This window comes from Chionomys nivalis, chromosome 13 (assembly GCF_950005125.1).
Source record: "Chionomys nivalis chromosome 13, mChiNiv1.1, whole genome shotgun sequence".
Classification (NCBI taxonomy): domain Eukaryota; kingdom Metazoa; phylum Chordata; class Mammalia; order Rodentia; family Cricetidae; genus Chionomys; species Chionomys nivalis.
This window is the reverse complement of record NC_080098.1, coordinates 18,625,079-18,647,649: the sequence shown is the minus strand read 5'-3', so window position 1 is coordinate 18,647,649 and position 22,571 is coordinate 18,625,079. Positions and strand designations below refer to the sequence as shown.

Below are 22,571 nucleotides of genomic sequence, written 5' to 3'. Positions count from 1 at the left end.
TTAAAAAGTTTGTGCCTTTTCAACCTAGAAATGTGTGAGTCCTTCATCCTCACTCAAGCACTCCTCAGTCAAACAATTAATTCACAGTCCTCTGTCCCATGATACAATGAAAGCTTCTTGAAAGTAAGAAATGATTTTTTTCAAATGGTGTTCATAACATATTGAAGACATATGACCCTCTGCTGGGGTCTCATCTGTGTCCTCTTCCATTCGCTGTTTCAATCTGTCTACACCAGGAAGTCATCTTTATTGTTATGTTATCATGGTAAGAATTCTTGACATGCCATCTCTGAGTATTTACTCCTGCTCTGCTGGAGTCTTCTGGGTTACTTCTTCATATAACTGCATATATAAATATATATCATATACATATACATATGTATCCTATATCTTGGAACCTTGTTAACTTAACTCTCCCATAGAGAGTATCTGATTATCTTAGTAGCACTGTGTGTGTTGTGTGTGCGTGTCTCCGTGTGTAGTATGTTCATGTATGTGTGCACGGGTGTATGCACAACCTCAGAGGTCATCCTTCAGCAGCCGTCCACTTTTCTTGTCTCTCACTGGTATCAGACTGGTTAATCAGGATAGTCTGACTAACATACAGCTCCAGGTACCTGCCTTTCCCCTGCTGGGATTACAGACATATGTCATTAGGCCTTTTTGACCAGGGATCTAGGAAATCAAATTCAGCTTCTCACGCTTATACAGCAAGTTCTTATGACTGAACTTTCTCCCAAGTTGCCCTCCCCCAAATTCACCCACATTTAACTTTCTTAAAAGTTGTCTCCTATTTTGCCTTGTATCACAGGCAACTATTGGAAGCTTTGTCTCTGTGATTACAGTGTTCCTTAAGGGCATAGCTTACATCCACAGAGTGTTACTATTTCACTTGTGACTAATAATAGACAATGTACTAGGTACTTCATGTGTATTATGAAACTTAACCTCAAAAATGCTACCTTGAAGGAAAATACTCTTAGGAAATATACATGTTTTCCTTATGAGGACACTGGGGTTCCAGAGTATGGTCATTTGTCAAGGTCCTATTGCAGCCATTGTCACCTCCAGGCTTGGAGCTCAGGCCCAAAGAGGTGAAACACTGTCAAATTCAATGCTTTATTCTCTTTATCTAGGATGGTGCTAGGTAGTTAGAAGATGCTTAGTATGTATTTGTTGAATAAATGAATAATTGCCCTCCTCAAAACATGATCTCTTCAATGGTACATGATCAGTATTCTCCTATCATTTTTAATAGTAAAGAAAATTAGTGGCTGTTCTAGACATTAGCTGAGCCTGAGTATCTGTTATTAACAACTGAAGTGAAGAAATCTTATTCACAAAGTTAAGCTATGTGTTAAAACATGTAATTTGTTGATTTCAAATAGTATAGATAATTTGGGGTGGATAGAGTTTGTGGGACGGGATTACAATTGACAGATGATGTGGGGTGAGGTAGCCCAAATTCAGCACACTGTAAGTTTTGTCTTTGGCATTCTAGTGGCCATGGGAACACTTGGTGTCCAGATCTTGATTGACAAATACCACTCTTTAAGGGAAAAAAAAAAGAATGGTGGCTTCTTAAAAAATGGTTGTGTACAAGGTCTGCAAAGAAAAACCACACACACACGCACATGCACACAGACACACACAGACTATCCTAGAATATCATGTGGTATTTTAGAGTATGGAAATATTCATAGAAAGATGAACAATTTTCAAAGTTAGTGAAACCCATGAGAAAGTTCCCCTCGTTACTCAAGGTGGAACAAATTCAGCAACATAAATGGGCATAGGAATGAAATATGACAAAATTAATAACTATCTATTAGTGAATATTAGAATAAATAAATCAATGTATATAAATAAATGGTTATATATTCCTATATTAGAGTTATAGTGAATAAATTTAAATACAGAATAAATTTAAATACAGCTCAGTTTGTCAGTAATAACTCTGCAGGCAGGACTTATTTATGGATGCTGAGATTAGTGAAGAAACAGGAGAAGGAAACAAGATGTTTCCATAGCCTAATAGTATTTTCCTAAATATACTCACTGTGACAGAAAACAAGCAGTTTTCTAGAAGGGGAAACTGGATGACAACCCCTTACGCAAGCAAAATAGGTCCAAGAAGACAATGGCATCACGCTCCCTTGACAGAGTGCACCCAGAATGGCACAGCCCCACTGGGTGCTATGCTTGTCAAAGAGATGGCCTCAGTCTAACTCTAGGCAAACATCTGACAAAGCTAAGCTCAGTCTTCTTCAAATGTCTGGTCAGTACTCTTCAAATGTGCCAAGGTTTTCACAGTAAACAAAAGATCAAAGGAGACTGACATAAGAAGACCTGACCAAGTTCAACGCAGGATCGTTCAGTGGATCTGAAGTGGACAAAAGGATATAGGAACTAAAAACAATCAAGTCTTACTGAATTTCTAACGGATCTGTTTATAGTTGATGGCTGTTGAACTGGTTATGTAGGTGTTGCTCTTAGGGACTCTGAGTAGGACACATCATGAGATGTGAGTGTGTTCCTAACTTTTCTGTGGATCTAAAACTTTCCCAAAAGTACTTAAAAACTTTTTATGATTTCACTAAATCCTTTTTTTCCCCAAAGTCAAATCCTTAGGGACTTATGCAGTATTATAGAGGCACCTGGGTGGGGGGGGGGGTAAGTGTGTCTTGATGTGGTTATAGAACCAAATCACTGAGGGTCAAACTTTGGAGTAGCAACTTAAATACCTATTTTACTCCTAGACAGAGCAAGACTCTGAAATGAGAAGCTGCCAGGGAAAATGGGGAGATACATCTCATAAACTGAGGCCTGTTACTTCTCTATTCCTTTCGGCTTGATTCAAACTCCAGAACATGTTCAATTGAATTAATTCAACTCCATTTAAACTATGGGCTATATTTACAAGAATTGCATTATTCTGATTTCTAGTGCATGGTAATGGGTTTATGAGCACCGTGCCGCAGTAAGCATGTCACATTTGCCTTGGACACGTGCTTGGCACTGTGAGAAGTGAACATGAACTTTCACCACAAGACTTGGATGCAGTTCAACTCAGCTTCAAATCAAGGGTTTCAAGGTCCTTAAAGTGTAATGGAGATACGCTATTCCCTTTGGGTCAAGTGCCACTTTAGCTCCCCTTACGTGGAGGTTGGTCTAGCTTACTCATTTGCTTACATTGCCCTCTTTCTGTGTGTCTCTCTCTCTCTATTGCCCTATGCCTCTCTGTCTTTCTGCCTGTTTCCTTACCCCTTTTTCCCCTCCCTCCCTGCTACCCTTCCTTCCTCCCACTCCCACTCTCCCCAGCCCTCATTAAAACAGATGGGCCATTTTATTTCATTGAGTGTAATTGTCTGAAATGGCTTCATGATAAAATCACCGTATATTAGGAGCCTGAACAAGACAAAGATAGTCTTGGCCCTCGGCCCATGTTTTCTCTGGTTTTTATTGCTCGTGAGATTTGTGTTCCTCAGAAGAGTCTGCACTTCCCTCCTCCATCCTGTGCTGCCTGGCCTATGTGTTTGGCCGCCTGTGTTGCTATGCAATCGTGGCTAACAGGATTAGGCGAGATCATTGGATTTTAGGATTCCCCACTGTCACAGCTGTTTCTTCTCTGACATGTTTTACTCAATTAATGTACACAAGATCCTCTGGTCAGCTCTTGGCTTCCAGTGAGAACCAAACAGAAACTTAAACACATCTCCGATTTACTTTTTAAATGAAAATATCTGTGATTCCTATTTATATGTATGTGCCAGTGGCAACACTTAGTATATACAAAGCAACTAAGAAATGGGATATGGCTATCATAAATGTAAAAGAAAAATAAACACATTATTTTTATAATCAAGTCTCTATAGTTCTGTATCTCAATCTCCCCTCACATGGTCTGGACTTTTCCCCTCTATCCTGCATCAACATTCGAGTTATCTTTACTCTCACCTCTTCCTTAACCTCTTCTACTCCTCTGTATTAATCAGAGCATGTCATTCTTGTGTTTAGTCTACCGTTCATTGACACAATTTAGAAGTTCTTTCCTCTCGATTTTTATAGATGTTCAGGTCTAACTGGGATGTAATTACATATTTAAATGACTAAGGGCCTGGGAAATAGGTGCATTTTTCCTTTCTCTGCCATCCAGCAAAACACAGACAACCTGAAAGAAGTCCTTAACACTTCATCTCCCCACCCAGGGCTGGCAGTGACAGGTGGATTGTATCATCAGAGGGGATAGCGACCCACAGGTTATAGGGGAAATTTCTGCTGAGGGCTTGCTACCTAGGGAGCTCACAGTAGCTGCAACTTGACTCATCTTCCTGTTTGAGGGGAAGGAAGCAAATATGTCCCTACAGCTTAAACGAGGGAACCAGAAAGTTCGTTTATTCAAGCCAAAGAAAAGAATGTGCCCTAGCATTGCAAAGGAAAAAGTGGATACATAGTTTTAAAAGTAAAGAGGAGAGTTGCCATTCCTTAAATGGTCTATGTAACCGTGATTTAATTTCATGTGATCTCAATTTGTGTCATACAACTTAGCCGACTTGTGTGTTAAATGAACCTGCATACACGTAGGTGTGCATGCTCACAGACTAGACAAGGACAATGGGTGCCTTGTTCTGTCATTGTATAACCTACTGTTTTGAGACAAGGTCTTTCTAGAGCTAAGCCGGCAGCCAGCAACCCCTGGCAATCCTTCTGTCTTTATCCCTATAGCCCTTGGGCTGCATGTGTATGAGTAGACACTGCCAGGTTTTAAGTGGGTGCTGGAAATTTGACCTCAGGTCTTCCTACTCGTTCAGTGAGTTCTCTTGGCCACTGAGCCATCTGTCCAGTCCTACGCCATTTGAGTTTTACATCCACACATTTGTGTCTAATTTTATATGTGAGGAAGCTAAGAGTAAGACATTTTCTCACTTGTACACAGCTGGAAAGTAGGAGAGTCACATTTTCAACCTGGACAGTCTGCCTTCAGCCTAGTAGAATACAGGTTTTCAAAATCCTCTCTCGCCGAACACACCTGTGACAAGGTAGTGTTGGCTCTGCCCATGACAACCAGATTCCATTCCTATTTTAAGAGACACACAGTATTTTGTAAGAATCTTGTCCCAACTTAGAAGCACAAACGAATACACACAGCTCTACAAACACTCCTAGGAAGTAGAAGCTCGCACAAGTCAAATGACCCCTTGAGTGTCAAGCCAATCAGTGGGAATCTGAACAGGGGTGTTCTGAATTCAAGCCCCCATTCAGATGTGCTCTGCTAACTTTACTCAGATAATACTGGTTGACATTTTTCAAAATATAATCAAGTAGGGTGTCATCAAGTCTTACTGCACATACTTGTGCTCACACACACACACACACACACAACACATATATCTGTGTGAGAAAGATTTGAGAATAGTATTCAAATGGACATACTCTACATCTTGTGCACAGTTTCTAGCATGCTTGGGACTCTTAATGATCAGTAATTACAGTTGTAGACTGGATTGGTTTTGTGGCCGCGAAGGTCAGTGCTGGGTGGGAGGGGCAGAGAGGCCTGCTGGCTGCCAGCCTGGCCCCAGGTCCAGTGAGAGATTTTGCTTCAGGGGAACAAGGCAGAGAGTAATAGCGCAGGTCACTCACTGCTCTCTGAGGATTTACAGGTCGCTTGTATCAGCACACACATGTTCATACACCTCCCCCCATACATGCACACACACACACACACACACACAGTTCATGGTTATTATTGCAAAAATGTTAATAGCACAATTAGCCCCATGCTTGCCCAATTCTCCCATCCCTTCTTCCAACGATAGGGAGTCAGAGTGACCTTGCTCAAGTACAAGACATTGAATTCGAGCACATGACAATCAGCCCTACCCTTTCTCTCTGAAGAAAGCAGTCAAGCTGTATCAAGAACACTAGTTTACAAAATGAGACAATGCATGTGTCTTGCCCTGCCACAAGGAGGTCTAACAGCAGGCTGCCCAGAAAGGTTATGTAGCAAGCAATAAAGACAGTTGGAACCAACAGTGCTATACCGCTGCGCCTATTGGTGTTCAGTGAGGGGCAGTGTTCATTTCATTCAAACCAGAAAATCAACCCCCCTGTAACCCAGTCAGTAACTTCAGTTGTCACCACTGTTGGTAAGCGCCCTTTTTAGTTGTTTTCCAATTGGTAAGAACTTCAAGGATTGGCTTGTTCCAAATCTGGAATTCCGAATCTGTTTGTCTTTGTGTTTCTGTTTGGCTTAGAATGGAAGGCATGAAGAATGTGCCTGTGTGTGAATACTCAAGTATGCCTCTGGCCTTCCCTAGGGGAGGAATTCCCTTCTGGATTCTGCCCTCACTTACTCCTTGACTGGGTGAAACCGGTATGTGTATCATGAGCATCCGTCTTGATTTTGGCACTAGCTCGTGTTCTGGAAGTAATCAGGGACTGACGGTGACTGTTTATGAAACCACAGGGCCTGCGCGTTTTCTTCTGGCAATGCATATAATTAAGACCAAATGATTATAAAATTTCTAACAGCTAGCACCATTTCTCTCATAAATATATATACACATATATTTCTAAATGCACAAGCATATTACTCAACAGTTAACAATTTTGTGAGTGTATTTTATTCTATTCTATTCCCCCAAATCTACACTTTCAAAACATAAAGTATTTCATGAAGTTACAAAATTTTACATTCTATGAATTCCTGGAGAAAGTCAAGAAAGCCAAGATATGGGGGCTGGGGAGATGGCTCGGTGGGTAGAAACGTTTGCTTTCCCAGCCTTAGGATATGAGTTCAAATTCATCAAAAAGAAAATAATCTGAATATGAGTGTATATGCGTCTATAACCTCAGCATTGTGAACTGAAAACAGACGGATCCTATGAGCTCCCATCCTACTGAAAGCAGCCAGCTTCCAGCTCAGTGAGACCCTGTGTTGAGGCAATAAGGCAGAGAGAGAGAGAGAGAGAGAGAGAGAGAGAGAGAAGGAAAACACATGACATCTTACTCTGGCCTCCACACATGTACACACACACACACACACACCACAATATAGGAGGAGGAAGAGACAGAGATGGCTGAAAGAGAAGATGGTTTTCTTTCTAGTGTGAAGGCTGTTTGTCACGCCTTGAGCATCTTATTTGGTAGAACTGAGCAATGGATGTTCAACAGGTTAAGAAGGTTCTCGTGTTCTTTAGCAGTGCTCCAAATGGCAGTTTACAGATGTGGAGTCTCACTGTGTCTGAATTGCCACTCGGACTGGCAGCTCACAAAGCCCCTGCTTCAGTGCACATGTCTTCTGGGCCTGCAGTTGGATAAGCTCCATGCTACACACCACACCACACCCCCACTCTGTATCGCCACTGGATGATCAAAGTTATCCCAAGTCCACGATGTTTACAAATCATCACCTCCGCCGTGGCTAGGGAACTCCTCAGTATTTACTCTTTGATTAATGGAATGCTACCGCCACTTAGCTAGTTGCCAAGGTCAGTAAATTGGAAGCCATTCAAAAATCACCCACTCCTGTGCATATAACAGTTACTCACCTACTAAGATGCTTTTTATCTATGTCATTATGACACACATCATCACAACCAAGATCTAATCTTCCACTGAACTTATATCATCCAGTCCCCTCCCCCATCTACCCAGTTCCCTCACTGAAGCTAGTGTGAACAGGTGTGGCCTTTTCCCCATCACTGTAGCGGCCACGCCCACATGACTTCTCCTGCCTTCTCTTCTGCCTGCTGCCCTGTAATTTGTCCATGACTCTGGATGCCTCCGCTGTTTCAGGAAACCATATGTTCTCGTCACAGTTTCCCTCCCTTCCTTCCCTACATGGTTGTTTCATACTCAGCCCTCTCATGAGGTCAACTCAGAGGTCCTCTACAAACAGCGAGGAGCAATCCCCAAATGAGAATGAGCCTCACTTCACCTATTACAGAAATCCCTGTCCTTTGCTGTAAACATTGCCTATAGTTTTAAGTTTGGGAAGGCAGCAACTAGTCTAGCCACAACGCAGTGTGTAGTCCCTATAGCAGAGCCAAACACATATTGTTTGACAGAATGAAGTGTCTTGATTATCTTTATCCTAAGCCTCTCAACTAAAATAACCAACTTAAAAACAAGGCTGAAAATTTAAAATCAGTGTTTCATTTCAAATAATATTTTTCTTTAGATTGTTTTTCCCGTTTATTATTATCATTATTATTCTCTGGGAGTCATTTTGTTTTTATTGACTTAGATAGGGTTGCCATACTGGATGCTCACTGGGATGCCTGCATAACTTACAAGCCAGTTCTTGTCTATTTTGTCTCTGTCTCAGCATCTGTCTAAGTTCGTCCCAGAGGACTAAGATGAGTTGCAGACTTTAAGTGGATTCAAGTGAAATATGTCATCCTTGGAGTTGAGAGCAGAAACAGCTCAGCCTGTGTACAGAGAAATTTCGTCTAGAGAGGACGGGGAGCAAGGAAAAGGGAGGAGAGGAAAGGTCCGGAGAGGAGGATAAGAAAGAGGCAGTGATAAGGAAAGAGGGAAGGAGAGGAGAGAGAATACATGAGGGCAAGGGGGAAGAGAGAAGAGGGGGAATAGAGAGAGGAAGGGGGAGAGAGAGGAGGGGGGAGAGAGAGGAGGGGGGAGAGAGAGAGGAGTCTGAGATTCAAAAGATGAGAGGGAGCATGGGGAGGAGAAGAAAGGAAAGAAGAGGGGATGGGGAGAGAGTGGAGGGCAAAAGAGGAAGCAAAGGGACAGGGGGAGGGGAAGAAAGAGGAAGAGAGAAGAGAAGAGGGAAGTTAGGAGAATGGGAAGAGGAAGAGATGCCAGTGGGGGAGGGGAAACAGAAAAAAGAAAGGCAGGAAGGAAGGAAAAGAAAATGGAGAAGAGGACAAAATGGTAGAGGAGGGAGGAAGAAAGAGGACGGGAGAGAGAGGAAAGCAGAGGAGAATAAAGAGAGAGGAGATGATAATACATTCTAGGGCTTGATGAGTTCCTGCCTCTGTGTTGTCTTCAGATAGTTTTCACTTAAAAATTACCGTGTGTGTGTGTGTGTGTGTTAGCACACATGTAGATATCAGAGGACAACTTGAAAGAGTCCTTTAACCTTAATATAAATATTCCTTTTCTTGCCTAAGCCAGATTAATACAGTTTGACTTTTAACTGTGCTAGTGTATTTTAAATGATACTCTGGTATGGGAAGTTCTGCATATGTGTTGCTTTTATTAGTTAATAAAGAAGCTACTTTCAACCAATGGCTTAACAGAATATAGCCAGGCTGGAATATATATATATATATATATATATATATATATATATATATATATATGAGAGAGAGAGAGAGAGAGAGAGAGAGAGAGAGAGAGAGAGTAGGCAGAGTCAGAGACTCTATGGAGTCACTAGAGGAGAAAGACATGAGCTGCCTACCTTGCCAGTAAGCCACAGCCACGTGGCAATACACAGATTAATAGAAATGGGTTAAATTAAATGTAAGAGCTAGCCAATAAGAAGCTAGAGCTAATAGGCCAAGCAATGATTTAAACAATACAGTTTCTGAGTGATTATTTTGGGGCTGAGCAGCTGGGAATGAACTAGCAGCCTCCTCCAACAACAATACTTGGTAAAATATTAATTTAAGTACACAGATAATTTCTAATAATTGTGGACTGGTACATGAAAAATAAGATGTGCCTTCCTCACTCAGTTCTTCTAGATGAGACTGTAGCCTGTGGTACATTCATCCCTGACACTGGTAGCAACAGCACAAGGATGATCTGGGAAAGAGAGGTGCTGCCTAGCTTGCTGTCCTCGTGAGGACAAGTGGAGTGTGGAAGACTGGATGAGGGTTCCTGCCAAGTGAGAAAACTACACCACTGCTGCAGTGAAGCAAAGACTCTGAGCGTGCTTTGAAAAGTAGAGTGCTGGGTTCAAAACTCGCATCCCTCAGCATCTCCCAGAGTTGGCCAATCCAAGCTTTCAATGGGTGCCAAGTCTTCAGCTTTTGTAGGTAGGCTCAATAAGTACCAAGCATACCTGCTAAGTTCCAGAACCCCAATCCAAACCCCACTCTCCTACAACTCATCCAGGTGTATTATAAAACCCAGTCTTGGCTGCTCATTGAGGCTTGAGAAGAGAGACATGGGGGAAGACTCAACTTGCTCCACCCTCTTGACCCCTGTCCTACTCATTTGGAAGGAATATAATCTGATAGAAAAGTTATTTTATGTTAGCCCCATTTGACCCTGGTTCAGCCTTCACAGGAAGCAGGACACTGACTGTTTGATTGACACATCATCTACTTCTTTGCCCTGTAGAAGGCACAGCCATTCTGCCCATCAAGTTCTCTGTTACTATCAGTGGGGAAAGGATGTTTATGGCAGACATTATAAATAGCCATAACTTTCTCAATAAACTGAAATTGCAACGTAAGAGTTAGATTTAATTAATCACCTTGGCATAGTTGGAATAGAAACGGTATGAGGAATCTTGAATTTTTAATTAGTTAAAACTAGAATACATTATGTATGAAACCCTCACCCCATCAAACTATGAATTATCATTGATTAGTATTGTATAGCTTAAGGAAACAAATGCTTCTTTGGCATTTCCACAGGTAGCATTAACACACAGTATGGTCCCAGTCCTCTCTCAGACCACTACTACAGCTCAGCCAGTCCTATGGAAGGTTTCTGGAAAACTTATAAGAAAATATAATTTTGTTTTGCTTAGTCTCAGAGGAGAAACAAAAGCTAAATAATTAAAATCAAGGATCTATATTTGCCTAGTCAGCTTACTGAACTTCTTCCCCAAATCAGAAAACATCCTACAGATGGAAAACTCCCAATTATGAGAAAGGATAGCTTTAATAAATAAAGTCGTCCATCAAGTATTAATGATTTCTAAGCCAACATAGATGTGACCAATGAGCCATGAAACCAAAAAACTTAATGCTCTCTGCCAAATGTTCTGATTGCCAAGCTGATCCTTTAGGACAAACCTATATTTTTTGTGGTGTCTGCAAAAGATGAATTATCTGCTTGGGCTGTGTGGGTTACCATGCACCCTCATTATGGAAAAGGCAATGAGGAAGAGCTTGTGTTTCCTATCATGAACCATTTCTTTCTTTCCCTACATTAAACTAGTCAACCTGTCTTTGGAAAAGCCAAGAGTTGGTTGGAAAACACTCTGAAAACATGCAACTTACAGAAAAAAAAATCGAGGTTATGCACCGACTAATGGTAACTCTGAGCTTAAAAGGGAATAACAGGTTAAAATAAATCGCTTTAGGCAGGTGTCTGAAGCCAGCCGAATGTCAATGGAGACCACATTACTTTGGGGTTTCAATGAAAACTTAGGTTGCACAGTTGACAAGCTTTGTGTCCAAGGCAGCTTTTAAAGCCATCTTGCCTTTCCAACATTGTCTCCTGACTCTAAAGGGGCTGTTTGTTTTGTCTTAAATGCTTGTGAAAGTCCCTCTGGAATCATACCAAAAAACCTGTGCCATGTTAAACTTGACCTTCGTCTTTTATGAGAGAAATGCTTATGCATAATGTATTTTCCAGAGGATGGACTCTTGCCAGGAAGCAAGAACTCATGTGGGAAAAGACAGTGAACCTTACCTGGGTAATCATTCTTGTCTATGTCTGCATCTCCTCTTAGAGAAAAGCCAAAGCCAGAAGGGATGCTGTGCGAGTCCCACATTCCCTGCAGAACTTGTGAAGGCTTGGTGTGTAAGCCTTTTGGGTTGCCATTGTAAATGAGCACTTCACCTCTTTGGTCCTTGCCTGCAAAGGGCACGCCGATGGCGATGTCTACAGAGAACAAAGGAAATTTAAAGAATAATTAAATATAATCCAAAGGCAATGTCATAAGACCCACATGGCTTTTTGCATTTTCTAGAGGTTTCTGGGGTACTGTAGCAACAGAGATGCGCCATTGCCTCCTGTCAGCCTGATGAGTGTCTGCTGAGAGGTCACTGGGTGCTGCAAGCAGCAGGTGCAAAGCTTGACTCTCAAAGGCCCTGTGTTTGCAAAGTCTTCGTTTCAGAGGAAGGTAATGGACACTTTGAATAGAGATGTAATTATGGAAATACAAAAAGCAGTAAATGTTACAAAAAATCTTTTTTTAATATTACTGATACAGTGGAGAGAGATGACATTGTTTTAGACAGGGTGGTCAGACATTGTGTCACTGTGGCTAGCATCCATACTGAAATCTATGGTCACAAAGAAACCAAGCATATGATTATTAAAAAAGAAAAGCACTTTCTCCCCTTCCAGGAGAAGTAGCCAGAGATGGAAGGAGGGCGGCCCATCTGAGTGGCACAGAAGGAAGAGAACTATTTATATAGGGCCTCAATGTTGTACCTTGAAAGGTATAGCCAGGTCCTACCGTGTATCAGGGAAGGGGCAGATCAAGTTAATTACTGTTTTAGGAATTTCTTCTTTCAAAGATCAAAAGCTCCATTCTCACAGAATGTTTTATTTAATAGTTCCCTAATCTAACGAACTTTTAAAAATCCCATTTTATAATTAAGGGTACTAGAAAACCCAGATAGAAGCCATATCACCCAACTCTCACCCTAATATGAAGCATTTATCTCCTGCCATATGGGTCATCAGGAAGGTCCTGAATATTAAATAGAAACTATTGTAGTTTAAAAAGAAGGTCCCAAACAGTAACAAATGAGTTTGCCATATGAGGAGTCTCATTTGTTGGTGAAATGACCCACTGTACATAATGAGGAGGTCTATAAATCCACTTCCACTGACCTGCTGAAGAGAAATGATCTAATAACTGCATTATAGAAAACATAGACATTGCCATGCACTTGCTGGGAAGGACCACTTTGCTCACTCCTGCTAAGTCCATGACTTTCCAGCTGTCCCCAAGCTTAAGCCCAGCTAGCTTGGCATTATTTTGCTTGGTTTGTGCTCCAGACCACCAAGGCTCAAAACCCAAGAGATTCTTCTCTTAGCTTTTAAGAGCATCAGAACTAGTTTAAGGGCAAAGACAGCAGAAAATAGGATGAAAAAGACAACTGACACAATTCGGCATCATGCCTTGCTGGGGATAGCCGTCTTAGGAAGCAGCAAGCCAAGCTACTTTGAAAAAAAATGTCTTTTTCATTCTCCCAGAACAGTATCTAACATGCACTTGGTTTTCTTCTCAATTCCAGAGCTTGAGTCAAGGGTCTCTTACATGCTAGGCAAGGGCTCTACTGTATCCATGACCCAAGCATGTGCTTTTGTAGAACTCTCAACATCTACTCGAGAAATGGTTTTTTCAAAGAAATTCCGAAACACTTGGTGCTGGTGCCTGTGACTACCCCTCTGATGGGAATCCTCCCTATGCTAGTTAGGTACAGAAAATTCCTCTTATACCTTCTTCTTTGAATGATAAACACACTGTATCTTGGTTCTTCACCTACATGTCCTGAAAATGTTCACAATTTTTTATGTGTGCATTTAGTATTTTCTGAGACAGTATTTAAAAAGCATCGATGGATTCCTTACTTAAAGAACATGTGCCCCATATAAGAATTCAATACTATTATATTTTCAGCGTGGAAAGGGCCTTTGCAATAACATTTGCTGACCAATAATTAGCCTGTATAACAGCATAACCCATATAGTTTTTGATTTGTTTTGTTTGTTTGATTTTGGATACAGGGTTTGTTTCTCTGTAGCTTTGGAGCCTGTCCTGGAACTAACCCTTGTTAATCAGGCTAGCCTCTTCCTCACAGAGATCTGCCTGCCTCTTCCTCACAGATGCTGAGATTATAGGCATGTGCCACTACTGCTTGGCCAAATAGCTTCATCAGAATACAGTAATATATCTGCTAACTTACCAACATGTATTTATCTCCACTCTATTCATAAGCAAATTTCTATAGCTCTCGAGTCACCATTGAGAAATCATACATGACAAAAATCTCTATGCAATATCTTAACTTTAATTAATCAAACCATACAAACGTAAATTTGTCTTGAGATTTTTCAGAATTTATTAAGAGCCAACAATAATAAACTGCCCACCACCATTAAGAATCTTTTAAGTGGCCATGGTTTTCTTCTTGCAACAGTAACATGGCCTTAAGATGCAAGTGAGTCCCATACATTGCTCTAATTACCATTGTATCCATCTTGGTTCAGGTCCCCCAAGTGGGCCACAGCACTACCGAATCTCCCAAAAGTCTCTGTGCCGGTGAGGACCTGTGGGTCTTGGAAGAGGAGGGCACTCACTTGTAGGTACAGGTAGACCTGCCCTACTTCTCTAGGGTTACTTTCAAATTCACGGTCCATAAAGAGAGGTGCCCCGATCAAAATGTCATCCATTCTGCAGGGAACAGAGAGAGGGGACAGTCAGTCACTTTGGTAGACAAGGTTCTCTGGTGTGCTTGTAATCAACCAGAGGAGTCCTCTTCCTTTGCTGTAGTTCCTTTCCTGAGAGCCATTTTACAACCATGGGATTTCTTTCATAGCTTTGTTATGTCTACAGAGCAGAATGCTGGAGAAAAGAAAGGTTGTTAAATTATCACATTGAACTTTCCAACTATGCGAAAAATGACTGAGAAGCCACAGACATTTCATCCTTTCTGGCTTGTTAGTGCATTTCCAGAAACTTCGCACACATGGCAAACCTATCAAACAGACCTGAGCAGGTTTTAGTGTTTAAGGACCACAAGAATTTGTCTGTAATTTATTGAACTGACCCCAACTTCTTGAAAGTCACAAGATTTCAAATAATTTTTGTCCTGTCCTTCCTTTGGTTAAATAAAAGAGGCCAGAGAAGTGATTAATGCTGGCTGGAACACAACTTTTTAATTCCTGATGAGATAGGCAGTCATTTTGTGTATGTCATAACTAGAATCTAATAAAAGAATTTTTTAAGGATTTAGAGATGAGTTATAACTACTGTGTGGATGATTTTTAGTAAATTAAACTAACAAATTACTCTGCTTCAAATTCTGATTTTTTCCAATATACTAATAATGTGTCCTTGAGTACTTATTTACACATTTTAAGACTTAGTTTTTCATTTCTCAAATAGAAGCCAATATTTGTGTTCACAGATTTGTTGTATACATTAAATTATTTTTTTTTGTTTGTTTTTTTGGTTTTTCGAGACAGGGTTTCTCTGTGGTTTTGGAGCCTGTCCTGGAACTAGCTCTTGTAGACCAGGCTGGACTTGAACTCACAGAGATTCGCCTGCCTCTGCCTCCCGAGTGCTGGGATTAAAGGCTTGCGCCACCAACACCCGGCTAAATGAATTTTTTAAACTAAGAACCTAGCACAATGTCTGCCACATTGTTGAAATAGCTTTTCTGATGCAATAGTACTGTATCTACAATGTAATCATACCGTGTCTATGATGCAATCATATCATGCCTATGCCATAATAATACTGTGTCTGTGATGCAATAATACCACACCTATGCTGTAATAGTGCCATGCCTATGATGCAATAGTACCATGCCTGTGCTGTGATAGTAGCATGCCTATGATGCAATAGTACCATGACTATGCTGCAATTGTACTGTGCCTATGATGCAATAGTACCATGCCTATGATGCAATAGTACCATGACTATGCTGCAATTGTACTGTGCCTATGATGCAATAGTACCATGCCTATGATGCAATAGTACCATGACTATGCTGCAATAGTACCATGCCTATGATGCAATAGTACCATGACTATGCTGCAATAGTACCATGACTATGATGCAATAGGACTGTGCCTACTTCATCATCTGTCGGAAGAGATGATCCCTGCCCCACTACTGTGAGGATGAACATGGTCCATTATTAATTCCATTGTGATCTAATTAACTTGGACTAATGTGCTGATCATATTTTTCTAATTCTACTAAAAAGTAGACTTGTATAAAAGTACCCTACTGGTAAATACCATTACCCATAGCATAAGTTTGATAATTCAGTGATTTTTCCATAGTTAGTTTTGCAAAAATAATAAAATGATAAGTAAATGAAGAAATGTTAATTTGTTAAACAATTATTAAATGGTATAATCTGTTTGAAAAAAAAAAAAGAAGAAACAAAAGTGGCTAGAGGCGTCTTCTTCACAGAGGCAGACATCACTGAAGGGACGGGACAGGGAATTTTCTATTTTGTCAGGAAACTTCTAAAGTATTTGATTTGATTTTTTAAAAAAGTTAAGAAAATTTCTACTAACCAAAATGCATACTTTGACCTCTCCGAATGAGCGCTACTAAAGTGTGTCTGAAGACAAGTCTATCTTGGCAAACGCAATAGTATGAAGTTACAAGTTTACCTTTGACTCCTGTCTATGCAGTTCAACGTTGAGGTTTGCCAAGTTACCTAATAACCTGAATGCTCTCAGTCACATAATTTAACTATATATTGCTATGATATTCCTACTAATAATAAACTATTAATACAGCAAGTATATTAATATTATACACAGTGTGATAATAACAATGCTTTGGTATGTTAGTATAAATATATAAAAGTGATATTAATATATGACATAATTATAATATAATTTTTAAAACGTAAGGAATGGGGTGGGAAGCTATTGAAAGCCACATATTTTATTCCTTCTCTTCCCCTTTTTATTGCTCCCTCCTCTTTTCCCCATCCCCTCTCTTCCCTCTTTCTCTTCCTTTCTTCCTTTATTTCTCCATTTCTCTCCACTTCCATTCTGCCCTCCTCTTCCTCTATGTAGCCCAGGCTGACCTTGAACTCATGACCTTTCAATCTCAGCCTCCCAAACGCTGGAGTTATAGATGTGCGCCACCATGTCCAACTTTAGAGCCAAAATCTTTCAGAAGCTCTAAGTAGTGTGACTGGCTCAGTATACTGACTTCATCGTCCTGACCTTTCCCTGAATTCAGAGCTCACCGATAGTAGCAGTTCCCCATCTATTTCTCAGGGCTCTTTCCCTACTGCTGCTCTATCTTGTCTAACTTCGATGTGATGGGTTTTGTTTCACCTTCTTATATCTTATGTATTTAAATGAATGAATGCAAGCCTTGCTGCTAGGGCAAAGGTTAACAACTGAATTATATCTCCTGGAAGAGGGGGAATCAGTTTTCTTTAATAGAGTGACACTGGGTATATCAAGCACTTTAGGACAGGCCTCATATAGTTGACCAACATACAATGAATTTCATATTATGTGTGTGCTTTTATTTGGCTAAAGTTTGGTGGGGTTTCTTGTTAGTTTGTTTTGTTTTTATTTTAAATGTGGTTTTATTTTGTTTTCTTGGTTTGGGATTTTTTTAATGTATTTGCTTTTTTGAGAAAGAACATAAAGGAGGGTCGGTGGGGAGGGGCAGAGGATCTGGAAGGACTTAGGGAGAGCAAATAACATGATCAAATTATTTTTAAGATTAAAATTGTTTTAAATAATAAAAACATAATAAAACAAAAAAGTGTATCATGTACACCTGCTAGGTTTAAGACTATAGTGAATAATTTAGAGTGCTGAATATTGAGTCAAGTCAAAACTCAAAGAGGATATACTTTCAACTTATCACTCATATAACCACAAACAAAGCGACTTGAAAAAAATAAAATTAGGATCCAAATTAGTGCTGAGGTTATGGACAGAAAAGAGGCTGGCACTCAGAAGGAACAAAGGGACATTGACATGTGGAAATCTACCGGATCTGGAAGGAAGCGTTCCAAATGGCTGTGTTGAGAGTGAAGGAAGGCACCAATGAGGAGAGTCAGAGAACACTGAGTGGTCGAGGTGAGCTCCGTGACTTGAGCATTCTAGCATATTCAATTGGAAAGATAAAAGGTATAAGCAATCCTTTGAATTCAAAAATTGAAAGGTAATTATGTATACCAATATTATATATTCTAGTGTTATTGTATGTAATATTATGTAACACCCATAGGTTATTTTATAATCATGTTATATTTATATAACATATAAGAAGAACTGTAAGCCAAAACCTATTAAAATTGGGTGAAATATCCGAATAGATACCTTCTCATAGAAGATTCACACATATGAAAAGACGTTCAATATCATGTCATTAGGAATTAAAAATTTAAATAATGAGGCACTACTGTAAATTGCTTGGAACAGCTGAACTCCAGATGCTGCTACTGCCAAAAGTTAGAGTGGCTCTGGCAATATGCAAATCAATACAGCTGCTCTGAATCAATCTAGCAGGTCCTTACAGAGCTACACATAGGATGGTCACATATGATCTCACATATGATGATCTCACTTGATTTGCAGTCCTCTTTAGTTTTCCAAGTGAACTTTGATATTTAACGCCCACATGAAAATCCGCATGCAGATCACGGCAGCATCACGGCTAAAGCTTGGGAAACAACCAAGATGCCCTCAAAAGCCGTGTTACATTATCTATCAGAATATTCATCAGCAAAGGAAAGGAATGGGTACAAAACCATGGGAAGATGGAGAAAATGACGCTTACTACTGATTGAAAGAAGCCAATCTGGAAAGACTACACAATTCAGGAAAAACCCAAACTGTGGAAACTAGGAAGAACAGTGATTGTGGAGGTAGGGTAGGTGGAGGGGTCAGGAAGAGGTGCCTGGGGTTTGTAAGGTAGTGATGCTGTAATGTCGCCTGTAGTGACAGGGGAATGATGGATACATGTGGACACACACATGGGAAGAGTCACAGGACCCTATAGTACAGAGTGACTGTCCCTGCGGACTGTCCCCTGCTGTAGTGCGGGTTTCTACACAGGGACACAATGCTAAGAGCAGGGAGAAGAGGAGGGGTGGGGAGGGATGTGCCAAGGCTGTACTGAAGAGCTGGGCAGTGGTGGCGCATGCCTTTAATCCCAGCACTTGGGAGGCAGAGGCAGGTGGAACTCTGAGTTTTAGGCCAGCCTGGTCTACAGAGAGAGTTCCAGGTCAGCTGGGGTTACACAGAGAAGCCCTGTCTTTCTGTCTCAATTAAAAAAAAAAAAAAACGCAATTGAAGAAGTAAGTTGAATCCAGATGAAATGAGAAAAATGGGAATTTTAGAATAATATTGATGTCGATTTAGACCTAGGACTGTGGTAAACATGTGTGGCATGGCGAGGAGCTGTATTTGTTACATGTGGACAACACAGAAAGGGACTGATTCACTGGATACAATTGCAGGCATCTCTCCCTGCTCCCTCTTGGCCACCCTGACTCCCTGCACAGTAACATTTAACAAATGGCAGGTGTTATGGAGGACATGGGCTGCCTTGCAAGGAGAAGACCCAATACTTTTACTTTATACCAATGCAAATAGATATCATTTGTGTCCAGAAAGCAAAGCTCACTTCCTTCTTTCTCACACTGCAAGAGCCACAAACAAGTAGAAGCAACTCTGGAATGGTTGGGGCCCAGAGATTCTTTTAGAGCAGGCTACCCACAGTAGCAGACACAACATACTGGAAAACACTGGGAGCGGCTTCCAGCGGCATGCACATTGAGAAGGAGGTGCAGGCAGAGGGACGTAATTCAGGACTGACTGTTACTTTTGTTTTAGATTCCAATTCCTAAGAAGAATTCCTAAACAAACTTTTCTCACTCCCTCCCTACTTCCCTCCATTCTACCTTTCTCCTTCCATCCCTTTCATTCTTTCTTCTTTTAGGCAGCATCTAACTGTCTCACCCAAATTGGCCTGAAACTCACAATTCTGCTGCTTAGTCTTCCAAGTGCTGGGATTACATGCTCACACCCAACTTAAGATGCTCCAAATACATGTCAACCCGCCCCCCACACAAACAAGACTAAAACCATCACATCAACTTATTGGAGAAGATAACAGGGATCCTTACTTCCAGCCCCTGCTCTTTCACCAGGGTGCCCTGGCTGGCTGTGTTTCTGTGACTGACACATAGACGTGAAGATGCATTTGTTAATCATCTAACTGTGAGTGTGGAGCCTCAAAGTAGGACACACAAAGTTACTAGTTCTGCATTACAGAGACTAACAGAAACAATTCCTCATTCCACAAAGAAGGAACAAAGTCATCTAATTGGTTCCTGCGGGTGTGGCTCTGACTTGGTGTAGTGTGGAGCGGCGGGCCACTTCCTGCCACCTGGGCTCCCGCATGGCTAGTTTATGCCCCGAAATAATTACACGGAAATTGTATTCTTTTAAACACTGCCTGGCCCATTAGTTATAACCACTTATTGGCTAGCTCTTACATATTGATCTAACCCATTTCTAATATCCCTATTGCCACTTGAGTGTGGCTTACCGGTACAAGTCTAACGGGCATCCATCTCAGAGAGGAGAATCATGGCAACTGCCTGACTCGGCTTCTTTCTCCCAGCATTCTGTTCTGTTTACTCCGCCTACCTAATTATCTGTCCTATTAAAGGGCCAAGGCAGTCTCTTTATTTAACCAATGAAATTAACACAAAACAGAAGACTCTCCCCCATCATTCTGTTGAAGGAGCTGCCGGCCGCGTTCCTGCCCCCCGGCTCCTGGCCGCCAGCTAGCTTATGCCTTGAAATAATTACACAGAAACTGTATTCTTTTAAACACTGCTTGGCCCATTAGCTCTAGCCTCTTACTGGCTAACTCTCACTTCTAGATTAACCCATTTCTAATAATCTGTGTAGCACCACAAGGTGGTAGCTTACCGGTAAGATCCTAACCTGCATCTGCCTCGGAGAGGAGAATCATGGCGACTGACTGACTCAGCTTCTTTTTCCCAGCATTTTGTTCTGTTTAGTCTGCCTACCTAATTTTCGGTCCTATTAAAGGGCCAAGGCAGTTTCTTTATTTAACCAATGAAATCAACACAAAACAGAAGACTCCCACATCAACATGGGTTGACACAATTGCCCCAATACTTTTTTTTTTTGTAAACCCAGGATTCTAGAAGTGGGAAATGTTCACGAGGGACTAGAGCATTCTGGAACATTTGAATTACAAGGTAGCATGGTGAGAGCATTGGTTGATCTTCTTAGAAATATATTTCCCTAGATGCTTAAGTTATGTCTATTAAAATACTCTAAATATCCTTACTTTACACATATGCTCTCATAGAATTAAGAGATAATTACCAGCTCAGATTCAGCTGCCGCAATATGCTTCAAAGATTACTTTTCCCTTGCTATAAATATTATCTTACACACATGGTGTCATTTAATCACAGCTCATATGATCGTTTAGGCTAATGCTTTAAAATCTTGATTTGCAACCCATTAGAAGATTATGAAATAGGAGTCTGCAGTCGGGATCCAGACACAGAGCAAGCAAGATGTGACTGCCTAGCTGAAAAAGGTACCCACCCACATGTCTAACATAGACAAGAATAATGGGCTAATATAAGTTATAAGAGTTAATAAGAAGCCTGAGATAATGGGCCAATCAATTTATAACAAGAAAAAGATTATGAAATAGACTGAATGGGTTCCCAGAAACAGGTTTTTTTTAAAAAAAAAATTGAATATAATAATAGAAAACAGAGTAAACGCATTATACATAATGAGGATAAGGAGAGAGAGAGAGAGAGAGAGAGAGAGAGAGAGAGAGAGAGAGAGAGAGAGAGAGAGAGTGTGGTGGGGTACGATGCAAATGTATTTCTTTTTTAGATAGGGTGCAAGCTGGTTTGGAATTTGTTATATAGTCAAGGATGACTTTAAACTTCTGATTTTTCTGTTTCCACTTCCCAGCTGCTAGGATTACAGGCATCCACTACCCTGCCTGAATTTTTTGCAGTGCTTTAACCCAGAGTGTCTGCACACTAGTCCGGCACTCTACCACCTATAGTCCCTGCTGGCAAATGCCTTCAATATTATGGACTATCGGTACTAAACTCTGTGCTTTTAAAGATAAGGTCTTGCTATGTAGCCAATACCGGCCTTGAACTCATGATTCTCACGCCTCAGCCTTGGAGCATTGGAATTATAAGAGTATGCCACTGTATGAGGACAAATCCTTTACTTGTGCGTTCCAATTCAAATTAAAAAATTTGAAGTACTTACTAGCATAGACGACTTTTGATGACCATCTGATCAGTAACAGTGTATGGCAGGCTGGTGCATATTCCAAAAGAATAAGTATAGAAAGATTTTTAAATATGTTCAAATGTTTTTAACAAGGTAGTTATGAATAAATGATGTTAACGATGTGTTTTAACTTAAACTATTTCCTTTAGTGGTGGTATAAGTGAGATTTAACTTCTTTAGGAAAGGCATTTCATGGAGGTAGGATAGTGTATCAACTTCATTTTATCGGAAAGATGTTAAGTTTAAGTATGTTCTACTTAAACACCTCTATGAAGCATAGAGTTTCAATTTTCTCTCTTATTTATGTCTAAATCGACTCTGATAACCTAATATAATGAAAGGGTCAACATCTCCTCCTGAAGTGATATGTGAAACAGGACATAATTACAGTTACCATTTGTGATAAAGCGTGAGAGAATGCACCGAGAACATCAAATATGAGGGATCAGAATATATATTTCCTGCAGATGAGAGATATTATGCCAATTTAATATAGGAACCCCTTCTTTTTCTCCAGGAGTAAAATTTGTATGATAATACCTAGCATTGATATTCATAGTGAATTTGCTTATTAAAGGAATTCAGAACAGTGG

General features: G+C 40.6%; 1 protein-coding gene across 4 annotated transcripts in view; it reads right to left on the bottom strand.

Annotated features, from left to right (window-relative positions):
- Positions 1-22,571, bottom strand: part of Itga8 (integrin subunit alpha 8) — a 179,736-nt gene that overhangs the window by 99,987 nt on the left and 57,178 nt on the right. For all 4 annotated transcript variants that reach the window (XR_009058197.1, XM_057787446.1, XM_057787447.1 and 1 more), the window contains exons 12-13: positions 14,130-14,335; positions 11,617-11,808 (exon numbers count right to left, since the gene is read on the bottom strand). Coding sequence is in view for 3 of the 4 variants with exons in the window: in XM_057787446.1 (XP_057643429.1) it covers positions 11,617-11,808; positions 14,130-14,335 (398 nt within the window). In the remaining variant the exon portion in view is untranslated. The remainder of the gene's footprint in view (positions 1-11,616; positions 11,809-14,129; positions 14,336-22,571) is intronic.